Source organism: Staurois parvus, unplaced genomic scaffold, assembly GCF_062004578.1.
Source record: "Staurois parvus isolate SC_StPar_1 unplaced genomic scaffold, SC_StPar_1.0 ptg000006l, whole genome shotgun sequence".
Classification (NCBI taxonomy): domain Eukaryota; kingdom Metazoa; phylum Chordata; class Amphibia; order Anura; family Ranidae; genus Staurois; species Staurois parvus.
Window position 1 is genome coordinate 9,813,642 of NW_028317802.1, and position 24,075 is coordinate 9,837,716.

At 45.6% G+C, this 24,075-nt stretch overlaps 1 protein-coding gene across 2 annotated transcripts in view; it reads left to right on the top strand.

The window, feature by feature from the left end:
- Nucleotides 1–24,075, top strand: part of HDAC3 (histone deacetylase 3) — a 94,819-nt gene that overhangs the window by 68,401 nt on the left and 2,343 nt on the right. For both annotated transcript variants that reach the window (XM_089656476.1, XM_089656540.1), the window contains 5 exons: nt 15,167–15,231; nt 16,542–16,631; nt 18,334–18,392; nt 18,514–18,593; nt 23,056–23,213. In XM_089656476.1, coding sequence (XP_089512602.1) covers nt 15,167–15,231; nt 16,542–16,631; nt 18,334–18,392; nt 18,514–18,593; nt 23,056–23,213 — 452 coding nt within the window. The remainder of the gene's footprint in view (nt 1–15,166; nt 15,232–16,541; nt 16,632–18,333; nt 18,393–18,513; nt 18,594–23,055; nt 23,214–24,075) is intronic.

The window sequence follows — 24,075 nt, forward strand, 5'->3', positions numbered from 1 at the left end:
ATGTCTCCTACTTTTATCCCTCTTATATCATCACACTTCCTAATCCTTTCCAGGAATGGCTCTAATGTCAGCACATACAATAAGGGGGAAAGGGGAAATCCCTGTCTGGTTCCGTTGTGCATCTTGAAGAATTGTGGAAAAAGCTCCATTTACCTTTACCGCCGCTGATGGTCCCTTGTATAAACCTTTAATCCAGTTCAACATCTTAATTTCCAATCCCAAGTTTTCCAAGGTATTGAACATAAACTCCCAGTTAACCCTATCAAAGGCTTTTTCCACATCAATTGATAATATTATTACCGGGGTTTTTTCCTTTTTAACTTTTTGAACCCACCTGATCCATATGTACCCATTCTGACATCAGGTCCCTCAGCCTTGTTGCCAAGACTTTTGCATATAATTTGGTATCAACATTCAACAATGACATCGGTCTGTAACTTGCACACTGCGAACTATCTTTCCCTTCCTTCAAAATAAGCACAATATATGCCTGCAACGATTCTTCCCTCATTTCCAAACCCTCACCTGTTGCATTCATATAATTACACATTTTAGGTACAAGAAAATCCTTAAATTTTTTCAAATATTTTACAGTATACCCATCGGGTCCTGGACTTTTACCTAATGCCGAGTTTTTTAAAAGCTAAGTTAATCTCTTCCGTGGTAATAGGGATTTCCAATGTCTCCAGTTTTTCCTGTGCTAACCTAGGTAGCTCTACTTCTCTAAGATATTTATGTGCCCTTTCTTTCCTCTCCTCCTCACTTTCCCCATTAGTCCTCTCCCTTACATCATATAATTCACTGAAAGTCATGGAACCTTCTGATTATATCTGAAGTTTTATACATAATATCCCCCTTCCTATCTCTAATTTTTTTTATGAAGTTCCTAGCTTTCTTATTCTTAAGTCTTCTCGTTAGATGTTTTCCTGGTTTATTCCCCCATTGGTATCTTTCTTTGGCTACTTTTTTATATATCCTCCTTTGAATCCTGTTCCATCAGATCTTTCAACTCATCTCTTTTTATTATTATCTCCTGATATTTATCTATACCCATCTTCTTTTTATGCATTTGTTCTAATTTATATAATTCTTCTATAATCTGTTTTATTTTTCCTCTTCTTTCCCTCTTCTTTTCTACATCTATAGAGATCAGTATACCCCTTATGTAAGCTTTGTGTGTTTCCCATACTGTTGCTTCAGACATTCCCTCAGTCTCATTTAATTCAAAGAAATGTTCGATCTCCCATCTCAACCTCTTCTCAACTTCGGGATCCTACAGAAGTGATTGGTTCAATTTCCAAGAAACAGTTTTATCATCGCCCCTCCCTATTTGTAGTCTCATAGTGACAGGGGAGTGATCCAATAATGACATGACCTCTATATTGGATCCCTTCAGTGCCTCTAATTGTCTATGCTCAATCATTATATAGTCCAGTCTTGAATATGAACCATGAACATGTGAATAATAAGTATAATCTCTCTCCCTTCGATGCATTATCCTCCACACATCTACCAATTGCTGCTTATGCATTAACTTCTTCAGTAATTTAAGTTTATTATCTCCCTTTCTCCTCGCCCCGTTGACATATCCCACCTTGGGTCCATACATAGATTAAAATCCCCTGCCACTACCAGGCATCCAATTTTAAATTCTACAAGTTTTCTTATAACCCCCTCTAAGTATCCTACTTGATTCTTATTGGGGCAATATATGTTAGCAAGCGTATATTCCTTTCCTTCCAATTTTCCTCATGAACAGATACCGACCCTCTGGGTCTTACATTCTGTCCTCCAGATCAAAGTTAACTTTTGTTGAAATCCCAATTGCCACCCCTTTTGCTCTCCTTACAGGTGAGTCTGCATATAACCAAAATTGATATTGCTTCGAATACAGTTTTACATTGGTATTTCTAGTTAAATGTGTTTCTTGGAGGAAGATTATGTCTATTGAATATTGCTGTATCTCTCTAAGTATCATATCTTTTTTGGGGGGAATTTAACCCTTTCACATTATAAGTCAAGAACTTGATCTCATTCAGTGTTCCCTTTGGTATTTTGGCCCAACAACCTTGTGTTATTTTGGCCCAATCCTCATTCCCCCCCCTCCTTCCCACCCCCCTGGCCTATTATTAGCCATAGAATCTGTCTAAAAAGAACCTTCGTAGCAATTCCTATATAAGGGTATAACTCTGAGCATGGCGACCCATCCATCGCCTGGTCTGATGTCCTACCAGGTCTCCGTGAACAGCCCTGTGCCATTTCTGTCGGGACGCACACCCGCCTCCTTCACTTAAGCCCGCTTATCGCACTCCGTTGTCCCTCTGAAGTACAATCCATGGCGTATATATTATTCTGATACTCCCTACTTGGACCTATAGAGAAAGCAGAGGAACTGGGCAAAGGAAGAAAAAAAAAACCCTTAAGAAAGAGGGTTGAGGGATGGAAAGGGGAAGGAGACGGAGTTCGAAAAAATCTCCCCCATCCTCCCATCACCCCTCTACTTCCCTGTCCCCCCATCTCCCCAATTTCCCTCCCTCCCTTTTGGTCCTCTTCCTTTTATTTCCTTCTCCATGGAACCTGTTGCCACCATCATGACCCCTGAACTTCTTTCTCCCTATCTTTCTCTGACCATCCCGGGACCGAGATTCTCTGTAATTCCAACTTATCACAAAAATCGTTAAAGTCTTCAGGGTATCTCAGTCTTGCCGATCTTCCATCTTTCCAGCCAATCAAAGAAGCAGGCGACCCCCAGTTATAACTAACTTTTTTCTCATATGAATCAATAAAGGTTTTAAAGACCTCCTCCTAGCCAATGTCTCTGGGGACATATCTGCATAGATCTGTAAAAATGCTTCTTCATATTTTATCTCGGGAAAGTCCCGTATCCCTTTCCAAATCCTTTCTCTATCTCCCAGTTTCTGGAACCTCACAATCACATCTCTCGGACTTTCAATTGGAATTCCCTTTGGGCGTTTAGTCCTAAATACTCTGTCCATTTCTAGTGTATCGACCATTCTTCTACCCATTAATGGGTTACAGATTTTTTTATTTTTTTCTGGCAGGTCCTCCTCTTGCCTCCTTGGTTCTGGCAACCCTCTAATCCTTAAATTATTAGTTCTGAGACAATTCTCTTGTTCTTCCACTTTAAGAGATAATTCTCTCTGTTCTCTAAACTTCTCTTCCACTTGCTTCTCTAAATCTTTAATTTTCTTTTCCTGTTCCTCTGATTTTCTCTCAATTTCCTCCTTTCGCCCCAATAAGTGACTCAAATCTCCACGTAGATTCCCGATCTCTGTTTTCAACACATTCTCCATTTTTGCAAACATTTCAGATAGATCTAATTTTGAGATTGAGTGAGCCATGTCCCCTTCTTGGTCTGTTTTTCTTTGTTCTCTCATATTTTCTATATAAGAAAGATCTCTATCCTGATTCTCCTCCATCATCCCATAGGACAGTCTATATTGGTCCATTCCTAAATTGGGATGCCTTACTTGTTCATTATTTTCATTTTGGGGTTCGGGGCTTTTTTTCTTTTGGGTAGGCAAATTTTTTTTATATTTGAGGAACTCGCTGTTAATTGGGGGGGTTTTACGCCCCCTCCTTTAGTCGCTTTACTCCTCATTTTATCTTCCTTTTCTTCTTTCTATATTTCTTTCTTTTTCTTCTTTTCCTGCCCCCTTCCTTTCCCCTCCTTGTTTGCTCTTCCCTCTTTTCTTCTCTTTCCTTCCCCACTTCTTCCTCTATAAACTAGTTTACTTGTTGTGTTCCCTTGTCACTCCTCAGTCAAGACTGCAATCATGTTATACTAAAATTGCACACTATCCGAGTAATATATAGTCCCGCTTGTGATGATCACGGCATCAGACCCCAGCCCTTCTCACCAAACTCGTGACTGAAGGACTAGCCAATCTAAAACCGCGCTGTCACGTGCGTAACAATGCCACGCCCAGCTGCACCCTGCGCAAAGATTTCCCAGCTAATGGACCACAATCTGTGTATCTGCAGCCTGGGAGCGATTGTTACTGGGTCAGGTTAATTATGCAATTAACCCTTCACACTGCCTTTTTGTACAGAGAAAGAGGAAACTGGGCAATATTAGCAATACACTATGATGTATGAATAATCGTTTGTATACACAATGTCACCACAGACAGATGTATGCAGATATTTTAAAACACACAGTAGCGCTCTTCAGAGACAGGAGTTCTTAGTTTGCATTAAAGAGTTTTAGAAACAGTTCAACACTTTCAGAAAGTAAGATTTATTACTAAAAGGTCAAAGGGTGCAATGAAAATATTTACAGAAAAAGATGTAGCCAATCTAGATAATAACACAGAAAAGAGATAACAGAAAGGATTTTAGAGAGATAAAGTACTTGCCAAAAGTCCTGGTTTAAGCAGATCAAGTTTCGTGAGCCAAAAGGGTGCCTTATCTCCCAAAGTTAGTTCCGATGTTAAAAGGGAGAATCTTCAACTTAGCTCAGCTTAGCTTCAAGCATAACAGCCTTTTTCTAGGAACACAGCAGAATATCTCCTTAAAGCAGGGAACCAATCGCCTCATTTGGGGAGGGGTGTTGTAGGCAGGCTATGACCAGATCCCGCCCAAATTTACTATGGTCAATAACTTTTCCTAGGTACATGTAACATTCTATCCACGGGTAGGTTAATACGCAGAATCATCTGCTGAACGTCTAGATATGAAATATGACATACCTGCTGGGATGTTTAAGGAGATATAATTTTCTGCTCTCCTGTTTGTGTCAGCTAGGGGGTGTAATATATCAGACGACTTGTATTAAAGTGACCGGTCTGAATATATGCCTGGTTTTTATGTCTTTCATATTTTTAAGTCTTTCATATTCCAAGATATGTAATCATAGGGGAAAGTGGATTTTGAATGTGATGTCTGTGTCAGGAATGGACTTGCCAGTAATGGTGGGACTCACCTGCCTTGTGGGCTGCAGTACCAGGGCTGGCCAGCGGGTGCTCTCAACCACCAGAGGTTCACTTCGGCAATTAGCCATCACCTGGGGCTGATTGCAGGTGTATTTAAGGGATGGCCAGACCTGCAGTCTGGGCCTTGGTGTGTGTTTTTCCATGGGCCCCTGTATCTTGTAACCTACGTTCCTGCCTCTGCCTGACTTGTTGTCGACCCTGCCTGATTCTGACTTCTGCTGACTTCTCCTGTTTTGATCCCTGGCTTGTGACCCTGACCATTCTCTCCGCCTGCTCCTCCTGTACCTACCTGCCCGATAGTTATCGACCCGGCCTGCCTGATTACGTTGTGCTCTATATGTGTATGTACCTGTGTATCTGTATCAGTTTAGGTTTGGGTTTGTTTCACCTTGTTGTATGTATTTGTGTTAGCTTGGGGTTTGGTGCACTGCGTTTATGTTTGTATTGTTAGTCTTTAATAAATTGTCTTATTTATACCATATCTGAAGCTTGCGTTTCCCTGTGTCAGTCCACACACTTCTGGTCACACCCGCATCCCTGACATTACACCAAGGCCAATCCTGACCAGAAGTGACTGCACAGGGAAGCCATCTTGGCTTGTTGCTGGGAAGGATGGATCTTGATGAGGTTGTGTATTTGTCGCTGCTGGTTTTTCATGACAGAGAATATGCTTATCAGACTCTGAGGGAGTATACCCGGGATCAACTGTTAGAATGTATACGGATCGCTCATGTTCTAGTAGATCAGGGCACAGAGTTCTCTGAGGTGCAACCTTTGATTCAGGTTTGTGTAGAGTTGGCTTCATCTGGTACCCCTGAAAGCAGGAATGACTTTTTGCCACCATTTAGTGCAGAGCAGGTAGAGTCCCTGGTATGGTTATTAGAGGATGATGTGGATTGCTTCTTGGAGCATTATGCTGCATGTTCACCACAGGTATTAAGGGATTGTATAAACGCAGTGCAGTCTTTGACCAGACAGGCTTTGTGTAAGCTCAGCTTTGTTCAACCCATACTGCAGACATGGTCAGACTTGTTGCACCCAGCCTGAGTCAGCTTGTAACGTCATTCCTCTGCTCAAGGCACTCTTCCTTTATCCCCGACAGCACCCCCAGTGACGGCCCAGTATACTCTGCTAACTACCACATACCAGTCCCCTGCTCCCACTCGCTGCACCTATCCTTTCTTTGGCCCTGTGGAGAGGTCCTCTGTGGCGGCTGCTCCCTCCTCTCTTCCATCTTCCAGCTCTTCTCTGTCCACAGCTGCTCCATTCGTTTGCAGACCTGCGTTTACTTGCAGTGCTCCAGTAGTTAAAACCAGAAAAAAGCGAAAATTCTTTCCAACCAGTACCATCCTGCCAGTATCCAAACCGGTGAGCCTGCCGTCTGAGAACCTGCCTTCCGTGGTTCAGCCTGGTCCTCGGCACCCGCACTTCAGCCTGATGTCTCTACCCAGCCTGATGAACTGATCCAGCCTGATGATCCTATCACGCCTGATGACCCAGTGCCCGCTATCATACCTGGTGACCCGATGCCCGCTGTCGAGCCAGATGATCCGATACCTGATGACCCATTGCCCGCTGTCATACCTGGTGACCCTATGCCCGCTGTCGAGCCAGACGATCCAATGCCTGATGACCCAGTGCCCGCTGTCATGCCTGGTGACCCAATGCCCGCTGTCGAGCCAGACGATCCAGCACCAGATGACCCGGTGCCTGTTGTCGAGCCAGACGATCCGATACCTGATGACCCGGTGCCCGCTGTCATGCCTGGTGACCCGATGCCCGCTGTCGAGCCAGACGATCCAGCGCCAGATGACCCGGTGCCTGCTGTTGAGCCAGACGATGCGGTACCTGATGACCCAGTGCCCGTTGTCGTGCCAATTGACTCAGAGCCCACTGTCATGCCTGGTGACTCGGTGTCCACTGCCTTGCCAGATGACGCGGTGCCCGCTGTCGAGCCAAATGACCTGATGCCTGGTGACCCAGTGCCCGCTGTCATACCTGGTGACCCGATGCCCGCTGTCGAGCCAGACAATCCAATGCCTGATGACCCAGTGCCCGCTGTCATGCCTGGTGACCCAATGCCCGCTGTCGAGCAGACGATCCAATGCCTGATGACCCAGTGCCCGCTGTCATGCCTGGTGACCCGATGCCCGCTGTCGAGCCAGGCGATCCAGCGCCAGATGACCCGGTGCCTGCTGTCGAGCCAGACGATCCGGTACCTGATGATCCGGTGCCTGCTGTCGTGCCAATTGACTCAGAGCCCACTGTTGTGCCTGGTGACTCGGTGCCCACTGCCTTGCCAGATGACGCGGTGCCCGCTGTCGAGCCAAATGACCTGATGCCTGGTGACCCGATGTCCGCTGTCGAGCCAGACGATCCAATGTCTGACCCAGTGCCCGCGGTCATGCCAGTTGACTCGGAACCCACTGTCGTGCCTGGTGACTCGGTGCCCACTGCCTTGCCAGATGACGCGGTGCCCGCTGGCGAGCCAAATGACCTGATGCCTGGTGACCCGATGCCCGCTGTCGTGCCTAATGACCCGGTTCCCGCCGCCCCGTCTGGGGGTCCGGCGCCCACCGCTCCGCCTGGGGGTCCGGCGCCCGCCGCCCCGCCTGGTGGCCCGGCGCCCGCCGCCCCGCCTGGGGGCCCGCCGCTCCGCCTGGTGATCCGGTGTCCTGCCCGATGTGCCTCTGCCCGGAGTCCTGCCCGATGTGCCTCTGCCCGGAGTCCTGCCCGATGTGCCTCTGCCCGGAGTCCTGCCCGATGTGCCTCTGCCCGGAGTCCTGCCCGATGTGCCTCTGCCCGGAGTCCTGCCCGATGTGCCTCTGCCCGGAGTCCTGCCCGATGTGCCTCTGCCCGGAGTCCAGCCCGATGTGCCTCTGCCCGGAGTCCAGCCCGATGTGCCAGTCTTTGATATCCTGCCAGTTACCAGACCCGGGCGGTGGAACATTTTGCCCAGCTAGGACTGTTTGGAGCGTCCTGAGGCCGCTCCTTGAGGGGGGGGTACTGTCAGGAATGGACTTGCCAGTAATGGTGGGACTCACCTGCCTTGTGGGCTGCAGTACCAGGGCTGGCCAGCAGGTGCTCTCAACAACCAGAGGTTCACTTCGGGAATTAGCCATCACCTGGGGCTGATTGCAGGTGTATTTAAGGGATGGCCAGACCTGCAGTCTGTGCCTTGGTGTGTGTTTTTCCATGGGCCCCTGTATCTTGTAACCTGCGTTCCTGTTCCTGCCTCTGCCTGACTTGTTGTCGACCCTGCCTGATCCTGACCTCTGCTGACTTCTCCTGTTTTGATTCCTGGCTTGTGACCCTGACCATTCTCTCCGCCTGCTCCTCCTGTACCTACCTGCCCGATAGTTATCGACCTGGCCTGCCTGATTACGTTGTGCTCTATATGTGTATGTACCTGTGTATCTGTATCAGTTTAGGTTTGGGTTTGTTTCACCTTGTTGTATGTATTTGTGTTAGCTTGGGGTTTGGTGCACTGCGTTTATGTTTGTATTGTTAGTCTTTAATAAATTGTCTTATTTATATTATATCTGAAGCTTGCGTTTCCCTGTGTCAGTCCACACACTTCTGGTCACACCCGCATCCCTGACAGTCTGCTTTATGACTTATCATGAATGTCTTTGAAGCTCAGCGAAGGACTGGTTTATGGTTTTTCGATCCAAGCAGTCTCGCAGACATATGGGGGCCAGGCTTATTGGGGTTTATAGCCATGAGCTCTTCTGCTGGGCCTTGATGCCTTTTTTAACTCAGCATCCAGGGACCACATGTCACTCAACAGAGAGGGAGGGGGGATGTGGAGGAGCTGATTTGGGAGTAGAAAATGATGGAAGATGGAGGCCTTTGCCAAAATGGAGGTTCGCATCCATCTCTGTGTGCACGATTGCTACACCGCTGTGTCATAATAATCTTTCAAATCTGCTTCTCCTGTTTTTCCTCTTCAAACGACTACCACCTGTCAGGGCTCCGGGTATGACCAGAGGTATGTGAACTGACGCAGGGAAACGCAGGCTTCAGATATGTTATAAACAATAAGACAATTTATTAAAGACTAACAATACAAACATAAACGCAGTGCACCAAACCCCAGGCTAACACAAATACATACAACAAGGTGAAACAAACCCAAACCTAAACTGATACAGATACACAGGTACATACACATATAGAGCACAACGTAATCAGGCAGGCCAGGTCGATAACTATCGGGCAGGTAGGTACAGGAGGAGCAGGCGGAGAGAATGGTCAGGGTCACAAGCCAGGGATCAAAACAGGAGAAGTCAGCAGAGGTCAGGATCAAGCAGGGTCGGCAACAAGTCAGGCAGAGGCAGAAACAGGAACAGGAACACAGGTTACAAGATACAGGGGCCCATGGAAAAACACACACCAAGGCCCAGACTGCAAGTCTGGCCATCCCTTAAATACACCTCCGTAATCAGCTTCAGGTTCTTGGCTGACTGCAGGGTTGAGTCTCTGATTGCTGAGAGCACCCACTGGCCAGCCCTGGTACTGCAGCCCACAAGGCAGGTGAGTCCCACCATTACTGGCAAGTCCATTCCTGACAGTACCCCCCCTCAAGGAGCGGCCTCAGGAGGCTCCAAACAGTCCTAGCTGGGCAAAATGTTCCACCGCCCGGGTCTGGTAACTGGCCGGATATCAAAGACTGGCACATCGGGCAGGACTCCGGGCAGCGGCACAGCGGGCTGGACTCCGGGCAGCGGCACAGCGGGCTGGACTCCGGGCAGCGGCACAGCGGGCTGGACTCCGGGCAGCGGCACAGCGGGCTGGACTCCGGGCAGCGGCACAGCGGGCTGGACTCCGGGCAGCGGCACAGCGGGCTGGACTCCGGGCAGCGGCACATCGGGCTGGACTCCGGGCAGCGGCACATCGGGCTGGACTCCGGGCAGAGTCACATCGGGCTGGACTCCGGGCAGAGTCACATCGGGCTGGACTCCGGGCAGAGTCACATCGGGCTGGACTCCGGGCAGAGTCACATCGGGCTGGACTCCGGGCAGAGTCACATCGGGCTGGACTCCGGGCAGAGTCACATCGGGCTGGACTCCGGGCAGAGGCACATCGGGCTGGACGCAGGGCCCCCAGGCGGAGCGGCGGGCACCGGGTCATCAGGCACGACAGCGGGCATCGGGTCACCAGGCATCAGGTCATTTGGCTCGCCAGCGGGCACCGCGTCATCTGGCAAGGCAGTGGGCACCGAGTCACCAGGCACGACAGTGGGTTCCGAGTCAACTGGCATGACCGCGGGCACGGGGTCAGACATTGGATCGTCTGGCTCAACAGCGGGCATCGGGTCACCAGGCATCAGGTCATTTGGCTTGCCAGCGGGCACCGCGTCATCTGGCAAGCCAGTGGGCACCGAGTCACCAGGCACGACAGTGGGCTCTGAGTCAATTGGCACGACAGCGGGCACCGGGTCATCAGCTACCGGATCGTCTGGCTCGACAGCAGGCACCGGGTCATCTGGCGCTGGATCGTCTGGCTCGACAGCGGGCATCGGGTCACCAGGCATGACAGCGGGCACTGGGTCATCAGGTATGACATCGGGCACCGGGTCATCAGGTATGACATCGGGCACCGGGTCATCAGGCATTGGATCGTCTGGCTCGACTGCAGGCATCGGGTCACCAGGCATGACAGCGGGCACTGGGTCATCAGGCATTGGATTGTCTGGCTCGACAGTGGGCATCGGGTCACCAGGTATGACAGCGGGCACTGGGTCACCAGGCATCAGATCATTTGGCTCACCAGCGGTCACCGCGTCATCTGGCAAGGCAGTGGGCACCGAGTCACCAGGCACGACAGTGGGCTCCGAGTCAACTGGCATGACCGCGGGTACTGGGTCAGACATTGGATCGTCTGGCTCGACAGCGGGCATCGGGTCACCAGGCATCAGGTCATTTGGCTCGACAGTGGGCACCGCGTCATCTGGCAAGGCAGTGGGCACTGAGTCACCAGGCACGACAGTGGGCTCTGAGTCAATTGGCACGACAGATGGTACCGGGTCATCAGGTACCGGATCGTCTGGCTCGACAGCAGGCACCGGGTCATCTGGCGCTGCATCGTCTGGCTCGACAGCGGGCATCGGGTCAGCAGGCATGACAGCGGGCACTGGGTCATCAGGCATTGGATCGTCTGGCTCGACAGCGTGCACCGGGTCACCAGGTATGACAGCGGGCACCGGGTCATCAGGTATGACATCGGGCACCGGGTCATCAGGTATGACATCGGGCACCGGGTCATCAGGTACCGGATCGTCTGGCTCGACAGCGGGCATCGGGTCACCAGGCATGACAGCGGGCATTGGGTCATCAGGCATTGGATCGTCTGGCCTGACAGCGGGCATCAGGTCACCAGGTATGACAGCGGGCACTGGGTCATCAGGCGTGATAGGATCATCAGGCTGGATCAGTTCATCAGGCTGGGTACAGACATCAGGCTGGGTAGAGACATCAGGCTGAAGTGCGGGTGCCGAGGCACCAGGCTGAACCACGGAAGGCAGGTTCTCAGACGGCAGGCTCACCGGTTTGGATACTGGCAGGATGGTACTGGTTGGAAAGAATTTTCGCTTTTTTCTGGTTTTAACTACTGGTGCACTGCAAGTAAACGCAGGTCTGCAAACGAATGGAGCAGCTGTGGACAGAGAAGAGCTGGAAGATGGAAGAGAGGAGGGAGCAGCCGCCACAGAGGACCTCTCCACAGGGCCAAAGAAAGGATAGGTGCAGCGAGTGAGCACCAGGTAAGTGAAAATCTTCTGGGAGCAGGGGACTGGTATGTGGTAGTTAGCAGAGTATACTGGGCCGTCACTGGGGGTGCTGTCGGGGATAAAGGAAGAGTGCCTTGAGCAGAGGAATGACGTTGCAAGCTGACTCAGGCTGGGTGCAACAAGTCTGACCATGTCTGCAGTATGGGTTGAACAAAGCTGAGCTTACACAAAGCCTGTCTGGTCAAAGACTGCACTGCGTTTATACATTCCCTTAATACCTGTGGTGAACATGCAGCATAATGCTCCAAGAAGCAATCCACATCATCCTCTAATAACCATACCAGGGACTCTACCTGCTCTGCACTAAATGGTGGCAAAAAGTCATTCCTGCTTTCAGGGGTACCAGATGAAGCCAACTCTACACAAACCTGAATCAAAGGTTGCACCTCAGAGAACTCTGTGCCCTGATCTACTAGAACATGAGCGATCCGTATACATTCTAACAGTTGATCCCGGGTATACTCCCTCAGAGTCTGATAAGCATATTCTCTGTCATGAAAAACCAGCAGCGACAAATACACAACCTCATCAAGATCCATCCTTCCCAGCAACAAGCCAAGATGGCTTCCCTGTGCAGCCACTTCTGGTCAGGATTGGCCTTGGTGTAATGTCAGGGCTCCGGGTATGACCAGAGGTATGTGAACTGACGCAGGGAAACGCAGGCTTCAGATATGTTATAAACAATAAGACAATTTATTAAAGACTAACAATACAAACATAAACGCAGTGCACCAAACCCCAAGCTAACACAAATACATACAACAAGGTGAAACAAACCCAAACCTAAACTGATACAGGTACACAGGTACATACACATATAGAGCACAACGTAATCAGGCAGGCCGGGTCGATAACTATTGGGCAGGTAGGTACAGGAGGAGCAGGCGGAGAGAATGGTCAGGGTCACAAGCCAGGGATCAAAACGGGAGAAGTTAGCAGAGGTCAGGATCAAGCAGGGTCGGCAACAAGTCAGGCAGAGGCAGGAACAGGAACACAGGTTACAAGATACAGGGGCCCATGGAAAAACACACACCAAGGCCCAGACTGCAGGTCTGGCCATCCCTTAAATACACCTCCGTAATCAGCTTCAGGTTTTTGGCTGACTGCAGGGTTGAGTCTCTGATTGCTGAGAGCACCCGCTGGCCAGCCCCGGTACTGCAGCCCACAAGGCAGGTGAGTCCCACCATTACTGGCAAGTCCATTCCTGACACCACCGTTCTATTATACAAAGTTTCCTTTCTATATGCTCTTTTTCAACACACCCACTAGGGGCTGCTATAGTACTTTTTATTATCTCTCTTTACCAGAACATATATTTCATCTGTGTGTTTGTGTTTATATAGTGGTTTCATGCAATAAGCTATAATTTTCCAAAGCCAGATGAAATACACATATAAAACACTGAAGCCTATGCTTTTCTAAGGACAGGCGAGATACACATATGAAGCGCTGGGCTTGTAGTTTTTCAGCAACAAGCGGGATATCAGCATGAGACTCTAGTGACTGGAGTTTATATACGGTATGCTGAGACCTGCAGTCTTCCAGGGACAGGGAAGACTCAGGTATAGATCGCTGAGACTTAGTTTTCCAAGAACAGGAATGGTGTAAGTATAGAGTGCTGGGACCTGTAGTACTCCAGTAGCCGGAGGGATAGTAATATGGATCGTTGTGACCTGTAGTTCTCCAAGGACTGTATTAAGTTTTAGAACCAGACCCAAAACTAAACAGGAGTAGTGATATGTGGTATATCCATAACAGTGCTTTAGGAATTATACTGGGGTTTACATAAGGTAAGCTGAGACCTGTAGTCCTCCAGAGACCGGGAAGACTCAGGTATAGATCGCTGAAACTTATAGTTTTCCAAATACAGGAGTGGTGCAAATATAGGGTACTGGGACCTATAGATCTTCAGTAACCGGAGATATAATAATATGGACTGCTGTGACCTGTGGTTCTCCAAGGACTGAGTTGCATATTAGAGCCAGATCCAAAACTAAGCAGGAGTATCAATATATGGTGTGTCCATAATAGTACTTTAGAAGTTTCACTGGAGTTATACTGGAGCTGACAAGCAGGACCTGTGTTTTCTACACTGGCTCTCCCCTAGCATGCAGGTAGTCTCCGGACACCTATTGAGTTATCTTCCTGCTCCAAGGTCCCCTTCACTCTCTGTCCCTCTCCGTCCATTCACCCACTGCTGCTTCCAATCTGCAGCTGCTCATGGCCCCCCCTGCACCTCTCACCGACCTGCTCTGCACCGCCTTTACCACAAACATTGATCCCAAACGTCCCCCAGCTCAGCTCTGCTGTCTGGTCCCAAGTTCCAGGTAAGTGAAAATCTTCACTACATGGTCCTCATGATTGCCTCATGCTGCACAACAGTAGGTCAGCGTTCCTGACCTCACGGCCACGCTGCTCACGGCCCCATGCTACTGCTCCTCCCCCTAGGTATTTCACACTTCTGAGTAAGTAGAATACCTGCTTCCTCCACCACACGCTGTTGTTCTGTCCTTCAGCTTATACATCACTAGAAGATGTATGGTGACAAGAGAAACCATGCCATGCTGTTGGAGTAATGGCTATGCCACCTATTTAACTGGTAAGATGAGTTGAACACCTGTTACTTCTTCCACAAGCTGTGGGATTCTCCCATTGGCTCAAATGTCATGTAGCAATGCATGAGCCAAAGGGAAGAACCACAGCTTATGGCAGGATAGTGTTCTACATACCCGGTAGCGTGCTATACTGTCTGAAGCTGGGGGAAGCTAAATCCGAGGTGTTTCAACAAATGGGCTTCTAAAAGGTAGCTTTTTAGAACTTCTACAGAGTGTGCTTTGAGTAAAGGTACCCCTGATTGAGTCACTTTGTGGTATAACAACATGAAAACCTTTTTTTTTTTTCCACAAGAAAAGAGTATAAACTCTCATATCACATAAGTAGCCTCTCTGCTGTGGAAACCAAAAGTGCGCCTGAGCGGCCCTTGGGTCATGATGCCTGCAGCGGTCTGGATCTGAGTAACCGCAGGGAGGCTACTTATGTGATATGCAAATTAATACTCTTTTCTTATGAATTGCTCTATTAATTCATTAAATCTGTTTTTATCCATCTACTACATTCAGAAAGCGCTGCTGTGTTTTTAACATGGACATTATGATTATCATTATTATCAATTTTATTTGTGCTATATTGTATGTGTGTGTTAATTTTTTTTTTCTATATCTGAATGTTTATAATTTGAGCTTGTAAATGGGATGAACTCACTCTTGCTACCATTCTTGAGTATTTATGTTTTGTGCAAATGTGAAAAAGGTGAAATGGCAGCAGAGCTGTGAGCCTGTAAGTAGTTTTACAGTGTGGTTTTCAGGTCATTTTAATCTGCAATAGTCACATTATGTGTATATGGATGTTTGCTTATTTCTAGTGTGGAGCTGACTCGCTTGGCTGTGACCGACTTGGATGTTTTAACTTGAGTATAAGGGGCCATGGGTAAAGTAGATTTATTTTGTATTTTATGTCCTGTTGTTTTAACAGCATATGCCCAAATCATTTTGCACCTCTTGATGATAACCAGTGATCAGGATTCCTCAAACTATTACAAAGCATAAGCACTCCTATCTGCACTTACTTGAATCCCTTATTCTCTTTCACCATTTCCAGTGCTAGAGCAAAAGGGATCAAGAATATCTTGACGGAATGTAACTACCCTCTTAGTAAATACTGTTAATAGTAGTAGGGGAGATTGATAAGATGTATATAGATGTATAGAAATAAAAAAAAAAAAATATTTCAGTCTACCAGCCTTAGATGTGGGGGCTGCATTACTTTTTTCAGCAAGTCCTGAAAATACCTGTTGATCTTGTCAGAAATGCAGTGTCTTTGTCAGCTAAAAAAAAATGTGAGCTGAAAATCCAGAAAAAAACTACATTATCTATCATGTGTAGACTACTAATCCCATCAACTATTTTGTAATGGGGATGAACAAAGGCAGACATCCAGTCTGTTGGACAGCCATAACTGCCTTCATAGATACAGCAGAGAAGTGAGAGTAGCCACAGAGGCACACTAAAGCTGGTCATACATGACTTGAATTTTGACCAATTCCTGCTGAATTTGCCGAAATTCTATTGTGGGTGGCCATGTCAGCACCAACTGGCTCAACAAACATAGATTCAAAAATTTAAGCTGGGTGGAAAATTGTTGATTGAACAGTGACTGCATCACTGCATCGTCAATATGTTGTGGGCTTGACATTTCCATGACATTGCGGGCTTGGCAGTTAGCAGAAAAACATAACTAATTCCCTGGAGAATCTGTTTTAAAATTCTTTAGCACTCACATCGGAGTGACAGGTGTTTGCGTACAGCTGCTTTTGTAAAGCCTTGACAGGCTGTGACTTTATGCTGATGACCATACCTCCAAATTTTTATGTGTTCAAGGATAGATGTGTACCCTTGTTAGACAGTTAACATCCAGGGTCGTCCACTCCTGTACACATATGTAAGTGTGCATGTGTGTATACCAGTGTACAGCAGCAGTCTTGTCACTCTTGGGTGCAGAATTATGTGTATTTTTTCACAGACTGTTTAGTTAACAGTTTTTACCTAGATATGTTTAATCGCAAACAGCTAGCACACACCTACTTTATTACAGAGCATGTTTTTCATGTTTCCCACATCATTTTTTTTCTCCTCTTTGTATGCAGTTCCTCCAAAGTTGATTTAGTTAAAGCTTGGTCTAAGCCTTGTAAAACAGAGTTCATGGGGGTCCTGTCTAACTCTGTTTTTTCTTCCCTGTAGGGATTGTGTTCAATATGTGAAAAGCTTCAATATTCCTTTACTAGTGCTTGGAGGAGGTGGTTATACAGTTCGCAATGTAGCACGGTGCTGGTAAGTAGCTTCAGTTCCTCAGACTATAGGAGGAAACCTGGTTTTACAAACAAAGCTGGAAAATCTAAATGTTGGAATACTGGATGAGACCCTGTCACCAATAAAAAAGAATAACGTTGAAGGCAAAATCACAGGAAAAATAAAGAATTTTAAATGCTTACCTACAACGTTTTTCCATTCCTTAAAATATTTTTATTCAGTTGCAATGAACTTACTGGAAAATTGACTACTCCAGAAAGAGTCAAGTCTTAGTATAGCCCCTCCCTTGTATGTCTTACACTTCTTTCGTATGACCCAGCAAATCCAACCCTCTCTCCACCTCCCTGCTTAACACTTTATGTAGTACCTGGGGGAGGAGCAAAAGGAAATACTACATAGTGTCACTTTAGTGATACCTCGTAGTCTGCTGGGGCTTCTGTCAGCACATCCAAACTGGCAATATCAAGCAGCATTCTCAGGGCTTTCTAATACCTACACAAGGGAACCTGTTACAGGTAAGTAATATGCCTAAAATACATAAAATGCACATATAATTTTATGGGAAGATTGTGGTTGAAATTAATAATCTGGTGCATGGATTACTAAGAGAAAATTCCAGATTATGAGATCTTTGGATCAGGGTGAGGTGAGTGTAAAGATATGCTTTACACTTAACTCTGTGCCTCCTGTCTTGAGGTAGTATAGTAAGTTAGTCAGACCCTCTCTGGAAGAGTAGTTCTCTTTTTGCTGGATGTCTTCCTTTAAATCCTCTCTAGCCTCTGAAAGGCATCTGTGTTGGGGATTTTTATCTATGTTTGTACATTGTTCAACACGCATACAAGATTTCCACATCTCCTGATGAAACATATTGTGTGATCCGTGAAATGCGTAGAGCATCATCCCTACCCAATCAGAATAATCAGCATATTACAATGTGATATAATAGTTCTATATACTGTGTCTATAAAAGGCTTCCTGTTGGGATACTTGAGTGTACTACATGTGTGTGTAGTCAATTTTGTAATCTATTATTAAAATCTTTACTCAAAGTAAAGTACCCTGGTTTGCTCCTTCCCCCCCAGCTTATAACTGAGCTACAAGTTTTTTTCGGGTGAGGGGAAAATTGAGTACCGATTTTTAAAATTTTTTTTTTTTTTATATATTTTATCACTACCAGCTCCCACTTCCACAGTCTTCACCTAGATAAGTTCTATATGTTGTGTCAATAAAAGGCTGCTTGTTGGGGTACCTGAATGTCCAAGATGGTGGCGCCGGGAACCCACAACAAAAAAAAGAATTGGCTGAGAGACGACAGCCCTGAATTCCAGGTGCTGGTAACTACGTGATTTTTAAAAGTCAGCAGCTTCAGTATTTTTATCTACAGATTAAAAAAAACAATGAAGGAAGTTCCTCTTTAACTATTTGACTAAGCGCTAAGCCTGTTTTATGCATTGTTTTATAACTTTTGTAATAATAAAAGCAATTTGTTATATACTGATGCGTATGTCCAACTTATTAGCACCTGGAAAATCCTAGCCCCAGTGCCAGTTTAATATTGTATTCCTATTACTAATGCCATTTTTAAACATTGTGATAGCCTTAAAAGTTTGAGGCTTGAAAATGGTTGATTAAACATATCACATGGGGGGATTAAACAGCTTTGTGAGAACTAACTATATACATTATAGAATGAATGATCCAGTTCAATTTGTTCTGGTTGCAGGACGTATGAAACATCACTGCTAGTTGACGAGACAATCAGTGAAGAGCTGCCTTACAGTGGTCAGTGTTTGTTAGTTTATAAAAATCTTTCTCTTCATTGTTCCGAAAAGACAAGATGCGTATGAAACTGTTCACATTATATTAACTTTCTTGACTTTTTTTTTTCGTTTTTTTTTTTTAGAATATTTTGAATATTTTGCACCAGATTTTACCCTCCACCCTGATGTCAGCACTAGAATTGAGAATCAGAATACACGACAGGTAAGGTTCTGGCATTTTTGTCTACCCTGCAAAAAAAATTCTAATGTGCAATCAGACATTGAACATGGAAATCCATGGAAGTATTTTTTTTTTCCCTAGCTGACTAGCCTTTAGTACTATTTACCACAGAAATACTTTCAATAAATTGGACGTTGACCTCATTGTTCAGGGGATAAGCTGAGTGTATCATGAATACTGTTGCCATACTCATCCACCTTACCAACCGTTCCATGTCTGCCAATCCCTCCACTGGCTTCCCATTGCCCAATGAATAAAATTCAAAATGTTAACATGTAAAGCCATTTATAACTCTGCCCCCAATTACATCACCAATCCAAATATCACCCAAACCATCCTCTCTGCTGCTCCCACGACCTCCTGCTCTCTAGCTCCCTTGTCTCCTCCTCCCATGCTCGTCTCCAGGACTTCCCCAGAGCCTCCCCCATTCTCTGGAACTCTTTACTCCAATCTATTCGACTATTGCCTACTCTGTTCACTTTTAGGTGATCTCTGAAAACCTATCTCTCCAGGTAAGCCTATCCTGCCTTCAGCTAATATCGGAATCTTCTATTTCTCCCATCAGTTCATCCCCCACAGTTATTACCTTTTTTACCACTAGCCCCTTCCTCTCAGATTGTAAGCTTCTTGGGAGTAGGACCCTCCTGACCCTCTTTTATTGAACTGTATCATTGTTTTATTGTCTTCCTTTATATTATAAAGTGCTGAGCAAACTGTTGGGGCTATATAAATCCTGTATTATAATATTAATAATAATAATAGTGTTTAAATTCTGATTTGTCTCAGAAATCACTTGTCCATATCAATGCTTTGCCTGCAGATGACTGTATTTAAAACCCCATTTGTGAATGCAATATGGCTTTTTTAAGTCCAAATGTAAAGCGCTTCTTGCCAAGAAAACCTTAATTAACCTTGCCGCAAGGAGCTAGGTATATGCAGCTGTATGTGTTCCTCATTCCTAAATCTACTGTTATAAAGTTTTTTTTTAACCGCTTTCCCGCCGCCCTATAGCAGAAGTGCTGCAGCAGGGCAGCAGAGCTGCGCAAAATCACGTGTATATACACGTGATTTTGCATTTCCGGGTAGGGGGTGCGTGTCCTACCCGCGCCGCCATTGGCGGATTCAGCTGTCGATCACCGGGTCCCAGCCTGTGATTCCACGCCGGCATTCACCAAGTATCAATTACTGGGGAGAGACCTTCATGTAAACAATACACAGCAATGTGTTTGACACACAGTAAAACAGCACACAGTTAAACCTTTGATCGCCCCAGATGTTAACCCCTTTCTTCCCAGTGTCATTAATACAGTGTCAGTGCTTTTTATTAGCACTGATCACTGTATTAGTGTCACTGGGGATGTCAGTGACAGTCAGTCTCCCCTCCCAGTGTCAGAAAGCCCGTTGCTGTCCCGCAATAAGTCGCTGATCGCCGCCATTGCTAGTAATGGAAAAAAATTCCAGTATATATACCTCCGTTTGTACTCTGTAACTTTCATGTAAACCAATTATTTTACACGTATTGGGATTTGTTTTTAGCAAAGACATGTAGCAGAATAAATTTTGGCCTAAATTTATGACAAAATGTTTGTATTTTTTTACTGGACATGTTTAACCACTTGTAGCATCCTGAACTCCAGAGGATTTACCCCCCTTAATGACCAGGCCTTTTTTTGCTGTTTGGCGCTGCACTAATTCAAATGATAATTGTGCGGTCATGCAATGCTGTACCCAAACGAAATTTATGTCCTTTTTTGTCACACAAATAGAGCTTTCTTTTGGTGGTATTTGATCACCTGTGCACTTTTTATTTTCTGCGCTATAAACAAAAAAAAAACGAACATTTTAAAGAAAAACAATATTTTCTACTTTCAGCTATAAAAAATATATCGTAAACTCAAAGGTAGTCATAAATTTAAGCCAAAATGTATTCTGCTACATGTTTTTGGTAAAAAAAATCCCAATAAGTGTATATTGATTGCTTTGTGTGAACGTTATAGCGTCTACAAACTATGGTATAGATACTGTAATTTATGCCTTTTTTTGCTATACAGCGCTGCACTAATTCAAATGATAATTGCGCGGTCATGCAATGCTGTACCCAAACGAAATTTACGTTCTTTTTTTCACACAAATAGAGCTTTGTTTTGGTGGTATTTGATCACCTGTGCGCTTTTTATTTTCTGCGCTATAAACAAAAAAAACACGAAAATTTTGAAAAAAAAACAATATTTTCTACTTTCAGCTATAAAAAATATATCGTAAACTCAAAGTTAGTCATAAATTTAAGCCAAAATGTAAGCGCGTTCCTGGCAATCAAGGGGTCAAATGTGATTATTTGTGTACTAGCGGGCAAACTGGCGCTATCTGGGAGGGGCGCTAAAACTATTGGAAGTCACCAGTGACACTAATACAGTGATCAGTAAAAATCTGCTCACTGTAATCAATGACACTGGTGACAGGGCAGTGAAGGGGTTAACTGGGGGGGGGGGCAATCAAGGGGTTAAATGGGATTACTGATGTACTGGCGGGCAAACTGGCGCTATCTGGGAGGGGCGCTAACACTATTGGAAGTCGCCAGCGACACTGATACAGTGATCAGTAAAAATTGGTTCACTAATCAGTGACACTGGTGACAGGGCAGTGAAGGGTCAACTCCGGGGGGGGGCGATCAAGGGGTTAGACGGGATTACTGGTGTATTAGCGGGCAATCTGGTGCTATCTGGGAGGGGCGCTAACACTAACGGAAGTCGCCAGTGACACTGGTACAGTGTTCAGTAAAAATCGGTTCACTGATCAGTGACACTGGTGACAGGGCAGTAAAGGGGTCAACTCGGGGGGGCGATCAAGGGGTTAGACGGGACTACTGGTGTATTAGCAGGCATTCTGACGCTATCTGGGAGGGGCGCTAACACTATCGGAAGTCGCCAGCAACACTGATACAGTGATCAGTAAAAATCGCTTCAGTGATCAGTGACACTGGTGACAGGGCAGTGAAGGGGTTAACTGGGGGGGGGGGGGGGGGGAATTAAGGGGTTAAACGGTTTTATTGGTGTATTGGCGGGCAAACTGGCGCTATCTGGGAGGGGCGCTAGCAGTAGCCAGCGACACTGATACAGTGATCAGTAAAAATCGCTTCACTGATCAGTGACACTGGTGACAGGGCAGTGAAGAGGTTAACTGGGGGGGGGGGGCGATCAGGGGGTTAAATGTGTCCTCTAGAGTGTTCTAACTGTCAGTGTGCTGTTTTACTCACGCTTAAATGTTTCTTCTTCTCTGTCTGGAACGGAATGTGTCCAGGCAGAGAAGAATTACATCATATCCTGCCCTGTGTAAATGTCAACACAGGACAGGATAGAACAGGGACCGATCATCTGATTTCAGCCAGAAATCACTGGCTGAAATCTAATGATTGATCCCTCCGGGATCGAATCGTGTCACCCACGGGTCGGCGGGAGCGTGCGCGCGCGCGCGCGCCCCCTACCCGCGAAAGTGTCGGGAGCGCGGAGCCCGTTTTAAAACGTGCTTTTGCGCTCCACTGCCGCCCTGCACACATATATATACAGTGCCAGGGCGGCAAGCGGTTAATAGCCAGAAGTCAAAAATATTTGGTATTTTTCTCAAAATTGTCAGTCTTTTTTAGTTTACAGTGCAAAAAATTTTAAACGCACAGTCGATCAAATGCCACCAAAATAAAGAATATAAATTTAATTTGGGTGCAGTGCTGCATGACCGCTCAATTGTCAGGTAAAATAACGTAGCTCTGTATCACGAAAAATGACCTGGTCAGGAAGGGTGGTAAATCCTCTGGAGGACAAGTGTTTAAGTTAACTGCTGCTGATCCTTTTTGGGCTGGCCACTTAGAAAACCTCTGGTCATAAAAGGGTTGGCAAATCCAGATCTTTCTAATTTATCTGAATGGAAAACTTTCCTAAGGGAAATATTGATTCCATTATTGACCTCTCATTCTGCAAATGCTTGTTGATGTGCTATTAATATGGGTATGCATAATTACTGATCAACATATTTGATCAGAAGAGCTGTAAGTAAAATACTAAATTCATTAATAAAATTTGTAATGTGCAAGTGTCCTACTATACATCACCGACTCCACATTTTTATTATGCTGTAAATAAATGGTATAAATAGGTTTTGTGCTGTATAGGTCTACTCATGGCACACACAGCTAAACAAAGTGAACAAATGAGCATACCTATTTACTTGTCTGTTAATTTATGTGCACCTCTACAAATATTTGGAGAAAACTAGTGAAATAAAATAGTTTTTTGTGCATTTTTGTGTTCGAAAGACCAGCATGCTCTGCAAAGTAAATGATTATTGAAGCATTATGTTGTAAATGTTTATTTGTAATGGTTGATCAAAAACAAATACAGTTTCCATTATAGTTTCAATTTAACAGTTGCATTCTTATCTCTTCTTTATACAGTATTTGGATCAAATCAGACAGACAATTTTCGAAAATCTGAAGATGCTGAACCATGCACCCAGTGTTCAGATCCATGATGTACCTTCAGATCTCCTGAGCTATGACCGCACTGATGAGCCTGATCCAGAAGAGAGAGGCTCCGAGGACAATTACACAAGGTAAATACTCTCCCCCCACCACCACAGCATTTTGGAATATGGATTCTTGTAGTCATTCACCAATAGTAACTTCATCTTTACAGAGTGGAATATATCCTTTATGCTGCAATAATTGCAGTTATGAGATGTGATTTATACATTATTGATTGAAAATGATCCCATTAAAATGCGTGAGAGTATTATTGGCTTGTTGGAAAATAGTTGCCTAGTAGCGAATAGTATCAAAAAATTGCCTGATATCCAGTACAATTTTGCAATACATGCATATTTGCCACATAAAGACCCTGTAAGTGCAGGAAAAATGCCTGTTGATCTGTCAATTTCCTTTACTGGATTGACAACACGCAGCATTTTTTTGTGTACTGAGTGGTGTCAGTCCTGCCTATTATGTTTTGCTATACAACTGAACCACTCCCATTGTCTTCTTATCCACAGCATGGACTAATTGAGATGTAGTTCAACATAAGTATGGGAAGGGCTAAATGGTCTCTCTTCTGCACAAGCAGAGAAAGCACAAGGCACCTCTGAATTTCTGACAAGATCGATGGGTATTTTTTCTTTCGCACCTAAAAAACAGATATAACAAAATTATTTTAATTGTATATTTAACAGACCAAACGGAGGCAAATAAAGGTTTATTGTTAAGATTCATGTAAACGTTAAAAGCAGGATGTTCCGCTTACCTGCTTTTTAACTACTTGCCGACCTCAGATAGCCGAATGACGTCTTCACTGCGGCCGGCCAGTTCTGGGGGGGCGTTATATGACGTCCTCCCAGAATGTGCTCTCCTGCACGTCCCTGGGGGTACACCCCCAGTGATTTCCATGATCACTGTGTCCTACGGACACAGTTGTTCACATGA